At 38.6% G+C, this 7,321-nt stretch overlaps 1 protein-coding gene across 2 annotated transcripts in view; it reads left to right on the top strand.

Moving 5' to 3' along the window:
- Lrrc28 (leucine rich repeat containing 28) overlaps positions 1-7,321 on the top strand; it is a 112,992-nt gene that overhangs the window by 23,239 nt on the left and 82,432 nt on the right. For both annotated transcript variants that reach the window (XM_010607855.3, XM_010607854.3), the window contains exon 4: positions 7,171-7,208. In XM_010607855.3, the coding sequence (XP_010606157.1) occupies positions 7,171-7,208 (38 nt within the window). The remainder of the gene's footprint in view (positions 1-7,170; positions 7,209-7,321) is intronic.

The following is a 7,321-nucleotide window of genomic DNA, read 5'->3' as shown; positions in this document are numbered from 1 at the left end:
ACAAAAAAAAAAAAAAAAAAAAAATTTTTTTTGTATTTTCTGGACATGGTTTAGCTGGATGCCTTTGCCTCAAGGTTTCTCACAAAGCTACAGTGAAGTTTGTTGGCCAGGGCTGTAGTCTCATCTGAAGGGTTCTCTTCTGTGTTTGCTCACGGAGTTGTTGGCTGGATTCAGTTCCTTGTAGCTGCTTGTAGCTGCTGGACCAAACGACTTTCTTGCTAGCTACTGATGAAGTAGAGGATTCTCTCTGCTCTCTGCCACTTGCCCTCTCTGCAGGCAACACCTCATGTTTCTATAGACCAAGCAAGCAAAAGGGTAAGAGAGGCTAGGAAAGACAGAAGCGTGGTCTCTTTCTAACCGGATTCTGGAAAAGACATCCCATCTCTTTTACTGTGTTCTGTCCAGTAGAAGTGAAGCTGTTCCCTGGGCCTGAGGGCCAGGTGGGGGCCCTCTCAGGCTGCCTCCCACACCATTCATTCCTAAGAACTTTAGTGTCCTGGGCCCAGGATTTTGTTAAATACTTTTTAAGGCTTTAAAGCTAAGGAAAATATCATTGGGGCCTTTAGGCATTAAGGTAAAATAATCATGAGAATGAGTAATGTAGCATAATAACCCAGACTAGATTATGCACATAATGACTGTTGAATTTTGGCTTGACTTTTCTTTCCTGAACTTTTAAAAAGTATTTTAACTGTTTTCTGGTAACTAGATTCTTAAGAAGTAGTGCAATTTTAATCATTTTCTACATACAGCTTGTTATTTTTCTCTGTCTTCAAGATTATCTTATTATACTTTCATATCACTCTGTATGATCTAAGATGACAGTAGCTACTTTAAACATCTTCCTCGGCTAATTGCAACATGTGAGTTATCTTACTTGCTTCCTTCCCCTTGTTGGTATTTTTATTGTTGATAATGTGTCACCTTTTCCTGGATTTTTGTATGTTGAATAATTTTAATTTTAGATTACATTCTAGAAATTGGGAAAGTTATGTTTTGGAGACCAGAAGTTATTATATTTCCTTAAACAGTGTTGATATTTTTGTTTTAGCAGATAATTTAATTGATGTGACTCTGACAATAATTTTTGTCTGTTGCAGTGCAGCTGAAATCTTACAATACAGTAGTTCCTTTGTCCTCAGGGTAGCTTTTTACACATAGATGTTCTGAAGGTAGCTATTGGTTTAGGTAGAGTTTATGCATACAATTTGGGGTTCCTCAGCCTGGCTCTTTCTGGTGTTATTCCTTTACTTTTTAGTGGTTGTGATTGCCCTAAACTCTGTCCTCTGATCCTTTAGGCTGGCAAGAGTAGAATTTTCTGTCAGAATGTTAGGCACCTTACATGGTAGCTGTCTAAAGATGCTCTTTTATTTTTTTACAAAAGGGAACCCAAACTCACCCAGTACCATTCCTTTTTCTAAGTTTTGACTCTTTTCCAGAAATGGGTATTTTTGTTTACATTGCAGTATAGTACCTTGGGTCGGGCAGGGAGAAGAAAGGGAGGGAGATAGTTTTCCTGGGTATTTCACTTGTTACCTGCCGGAAGATCAGTCCAGTAGGAGTTTATTCTGCTGTACTAGAATTGGAACTCACATTCTTTTATTTTAACCTGTTTATCATTAAAGTGGATTTTTTTGAAGTCAACATTAGTTGATCATTTTACTTTTTATTTATTTCTCGTGGTACTAGGGTTGAACCTAGGGCCTCATGAATATTAGGAAAGCATTTTATCACTGAGCAACTTGCCCAACCCTGGTCCTTTGATTATTGACCAGCCTGACAATCTTGGCCTTTTTATTGGTGTACATTTAATGTGATTACCGGTACGATTAAGATTAAGATTTAAATCTACTGTATTCCTACTTGTTTTTTATTTGTCCTGGCTGTTCTTCGTCATTATTTTCCCTCTCTTTCCTTTTTAAAAATGATTGCAGTGTTATTCAGGATTCCATTTTGGTATGAGTGTTAGCTTGTTGACTTTATTTCAGTTCAGTGTTATAAGGTTTATATCATGCTTCTGTGAGCTAACACAGCATTGTTACTACATCACGCACATATGTAATGTACCTTTACGTCCATTCTTCCAGTTCATCCTTCCCATCCTTTGTGCTGTTGTCCTGTGTGCATGCGTGTGTTTTTACAATTAGGAGACAGAAACTACACTCCTAATTTAAACAGAAAATTAACATAAAGAATTCTAACGTAGCAAAAATGTCATTAAGTAGAGGTTAAATAAGACCGTGAAGTTCAGTAGTACAAAAAAGCAGCCACTGCCTCTGCTGAGGCAAAGAAGACAGTGAAGGAACAAAAAAGACTGAAGATAGCTCCGGTCCAGGCTGAAATTTAGGTCTCTTCAAAGAAGGAAGGGCTGCCTCAAGAAAATGTAGCCTGCTGGTGCTAGAGAGACTTCGTAGACGCTCTGGGCAGATGTGCTCTGTCTTAGCAGCTTGCTGTCCTTGGGAGGCTGGCAGCGTAGAGCTGGCCAGTTGGATCAGCCTGTCTGGTTATGTGGCAGGGCTGCCACAGAAGTAGCCCCAGGGTGGTACAGCAGCCTGGAAGGCTGGAAGGGGTTAAAACTGATCTGCAGAATTGTGTTGCTGGGTGAACGTGGCCTGAGGCTGCAGCCAGAGCTGCCACAATGTTGACTTCTGGGCAGAGAGGTCCTAGTTTGAAAATGTGGCTTGAGGTCAGCCTACAGGTCTGGTGAGTTGAGTGCCCACTGGCATTGGCTTCTGTGCCGAATAAAGCAGTGAAAGGGAGACAGAAGCCCAGGGTGAGCCCTTCCTCTTGTGTGGCAGTCACTCCAGTGCCCTCTTCAGCAGGGCCTAACCTTGGGCCCTCTGGCGAAGATGTGTCAGCGCATTCCGGCCCCACTGTCAAAGGGAGGGGAGATTTGGGTTGAGGAAACCATCAGCTGCCAACTGGCAAAAGATGATGATGTAATTTTTAATTTAAATGGTTAAAGAGTTAAAAAGTGAGAAAGGTCTTTTATATATTGTTCTGTATTAGCCTCTCAGATTTAGTTTACCTGGAGAAGTCTTTATTCCTCCTTCTTTTTAAATTAAACATTTTACTCTAAGGTAATGGCAGGTTCACATGTGAGTACTACACAAACTCCTCCTGGTTTCCCTCGTGTTACTGTCTTGCATTCCTGCAGTACCTCGCCGCCAGGAAGTGGAAGTTGGTACAGCCGGCTCGCTCTTCAGTTTCACCTGCTTCACAAGCGTCCATTTGTGTGTGTGTGTGTGTGTGTGTGTGTGTGTGTGTGATTAGTCCATGCAATTTGTCCCTGTGGGTTTTATCACTTGCACTGGTGTAGATCTGTTATCAACAGATCCTGATCGAGGTAGAGAATACTTCCATCGGTGTAAGCAGCTCCTCCGGCACCCTGGAAACACACTGCTCTCCTGACTGTCACTCCTCTACGGCTGTGTCATTAGAATGTCATTTAAATGGAGTCATATGGTGTGTGACATTTGGGACTGACTTTGTTCGTTCAGCGTAAATCCTTGGAGTTCTCTCTAAGTTGTTGCCTACATCAATGGTTTGCTCCATTTCATTACTGAATTATACCTCGGTTTTTATACCAAGTTGCCTCGGTTCACAAACTTAATTCTCTCCACAGTTCTGATTGTAAACCAAGTTGGCTGAGAAATGCCAGAGTGGTTGGTGGAGGGAATTGAATTCGTGAATTTAGGTACCACTATTTCATGTTATGGATAGAAAACAGCTTGTTCAGTCATTCATTACTGAAGAATATGTCATTGTTTCCAATTTCTTACTCTTACAAATAAAGCTACTGTGAACATTTGTATACATGCTGTTTAGTAGATAAGTTTTTATTTCTTTGGGATAAATTCCTAGGATTGCAATTACTCAGTCATATGGTAATTGCATGTTTCATTTCTTTTCACTAAGCTATAATTCACGTACCACAAAGTTTATCCTTTCCAAGTGTAGGACTCGGTGATTTTTAATATACTCAGGTTGTACAAATATTCAGAACATTTTCGTTGCCTAAAAAGAAAGCTCTTCCCACCTTCTCCTAATCCCTATTAATTCCCTAGAAATGCTTTTTGCTTCTATGGATAGTCTACCTCTGTGGACATTTCATATGAATAGAATCATATTATATGTGGACTTTTGTGTCTGGCTCCCTCAGTATATCATAATACTTTCAAGGTTCTTGCATGTTGTACCATGTACCAGAATTCATTCCTTTTTTATAGCTGAATAATGTTCCATTGTGTGGATATACTACATTTTGCTTATCCATTCATCAGTTGCTAGACTGAGTCATTCCCATATTTGGGCTATAATGAATAATGCAGTTATGAACATTTTTTAGAAGTATATGTGTGTGAATTTTCAGTTTATATGAACGAAATGAAATTGCTGGGGTGAGATAGCTTTACTTTTTCCTTTCTAATCTGTGTGCCTTATATTTATTCTCTTGTATAAGTGACCTGAGCTAGAACTTGGAAAATTGAAAAGAGGTGAAGAAGGCAGGTATCTTTATGTTCTTTTTTATCTTGAGGGGAAACTTTCAGTCTTTTGCCATTAAGTGTAATGGGAGCTGTAAGATTTTCACAGGTACTTGATAAGTGAGGAATTCCCCTTCTACTTCTTGTTTGTTGAATTATTTTTAACTTTAAAAGGTTTAATTTGGTCAGGTGGCTATTTTTAACCTATTGAGATAATGGTGTGGTTTTTACCCCTTATTCCACTTACATCCACTGACACTTGCGCATTGCTGAGGTCCGTCCCATGTGATCATGGAGTATGAGCTTTTTTATTGGTACCGGGAATCAAACTCCGGTCCTTGTGCTTGCAAGCAGGCAGTAGAACCACCAAGCTAACTCCCTGGCCCTCTTATATAATTTTGTATGTGACTTTCTAAGGGATATCTCTATGTCATCTTGTGGTATTTTTTCTAGATTTGGTATCGCTGTAATTTTGGCCTCACAGAATGAGTTAGCAAGAGTTTCCTCCTCTCCTTTACCCTCAGGCCTTTTAAATAGTATTTGCTCAGTTGCTTGAGTGGTTGGCCTCTGTCTGATCATTAGCTGACCCCTAACGAGAGGCTACTCTAACCCTATTGTAACCACTCTAAGGACTGTCAGTAAGATGGCTATTCGTGGCCATAAGACAGAGATTTCCTTCACTGCCTGAAATGCCCTGAAGTCCCCAGTCTTTTTCATTGTAAAAGGAACTGAGCTGTGCTAGTGGTAGTCCTTGACTGGCATCACATCAGAATTAGTTCAAGAGTTGGGATGGGATTCACTGGATTCAGGATGGTCTTGGGTCCACACCACACTACTTTCTGCAGCATCTTTATTGTAGCATTTAACATTACACTCAATGTGTACAATATGCTTTCCTATTACAGTCACAGTGGGCACCTATTTTGATTTGGACATTGTAAGATTCTTGTATATAGAACTTGAGTCAAGTATTTTGTTGAAACAGTTTTTTAAAGACATTATAAATTTTCATATGCAGGCATTCTGGCTTTTGTGTAACAAATGCTAGTGCGCGTATTTTTGTGTGTATATGTGAATACTCATTTACAACCGTTTAACGAAGAGTTTTTAAGGTCACTTGATAAAAGAGGTATTCATAAAATTAATGTTCAAGAGTGTTGATTTTTAAAAAATATGTAATCAATTCATAGACACAAATTAAGGAATGAAATTTATCATAGAATGGTAAATTTGTTTAAATCATGTCCTACAGTTAGGGAGTAAGGGCTTGTTGCCTGACACATGTAGAAGACAGTGCTATAGCACTGGGATTTGTGAAAAGAAAAGCTTTATTTTGTAGCCTCCCAGCAAGGAGGCCAGGAGGTATAAATTAAAGTCTGCCCCTGAGCTGTTGATAGGGGCATTTATAGGTAGGGAGGAGGGAAAAGCGGCTCTTTGGTTGGATGACCTGAGGGGAGTCATGTCCTGTGGGAGGCATCTTGAGCTCACCACGTCATGGACCAGATACCCTGCCTTCTTGCTCCTGTCCATTCTTGAAAAGCCAGTTGCAAACCCTAAGAGACATGAAACCTCTGTGAATGGCCTTGAGGTTTTTCCTGGAAACAAGTTAAGAAATATATGTCCAGATGTTTCTAGGCCTTAGCTGATAAATGTAGCAGGTTAATATTTTCCTCAAAATTGATGTAAACCAGCATAGAATAATTTTCATGAATGTATTTTCTGTTTTTCTTATTCTGTGTTCATTGACATTTTAGCAAAAATGTAGGGGAAGATATCTAAATTCTATTTTAAAATTCTGCCTAAGGATTTATTTTAAAATATAATAATAAAGCAGTAGGTCTGGAAATAGTTTACTAAAAGCAGTGATAGAAATGTGTTCTCTGAATCACTGCTTTGTGATCTCTGAAGTGGCTTTGTCCTCTCACTGACTGGCTGGTTACAGATGGTGGCGTGAAGTCTCCACCAGAGTGTGCTAAAGGTATTTTTCAGTGGCCATGGTGTTAATCACTGACTTGCCTGGATTTGTCAGTCCAGGCAGTGTTTTTATTTTTAAAGAGAAAGCTTTGTCTTGCTCTTTACAAAATTTCTTGCGCTATGAAATAAATTCTTGTATCTTGACAAAACTGTATCTTGACAGTTGAGTGCTTCTACGGGTACTTTAAGTGATGAATATTTAATCTCCCCATTCTTGGTTCTCAGTAAGCACATTAGCTAGGAATATCTCAGTTTTGTGAAGTTATCCTTTAGAAGCTAAAAGTTATGTCTATCTTTACACAGTAGCTGTTCTTTTTTCTTTGCACAATAGGTGTATTTCTGAAAAACCTGAATAATTCAAAATGAACTAGAGAAACTAGTCATTTTTAATGAGCTTGAAAACTACCACATAACTTTTTACAAATGCTTTTAATTTACAAAATAACTAAGTCAGTAAGTAGATTTAGTATTTGTGATTTTAACATAAAGTATAGCTCTCAAAATAGTACGAAGTAGCCATGATAATTGTGTATTTTGGGTTGCTGTACTAAAGAAAATGCTGTCTCATTTATGTTGGCAAATTTCAAAGTGAGTATAGTATTTTACAGTAACTTATTATCTAGTAAAAGTACTGAATGATAACACCTGTGGGTTTGCTTTTTCCACTTTTAAAATCTTTTTTTCCCTTTATCCTCCCCTTCCTTTTATACAGATACCTTCACTCAAATAACATAGTTGTGGTCCCGGAAGGTAAGCACAGTTTTAATTGAATTTTTAAATTTTTAGTTAATAGAGACAATATAAATAATATTGCTTTGTAAATAGAGTAAATTGTCTCTTAAATCTATTTTGGTCAGGTGCGT

This window comes from Fukomys damarensis, unplaced genomic scaffold (assembly GCF_012274545.1).
Source record: "Fukomys damarensis isolate Sample0158 unplaced genomic scaffold, DMR_v1.0_HiC HiC_scaffold_7, whole genome shotgun sequence".
Lineage (NCBI taxonomy): Eukaryota > Metazoa > Chordata > Mammalia > Rodentia > Bathyergidae > Fukomys > Fukomys damarensis.
The sequence above is the reverse complement of the archived record's forward strand: the minus strand, read 5'-3'. Positions and strand labels throughout refer to the sequence as shown.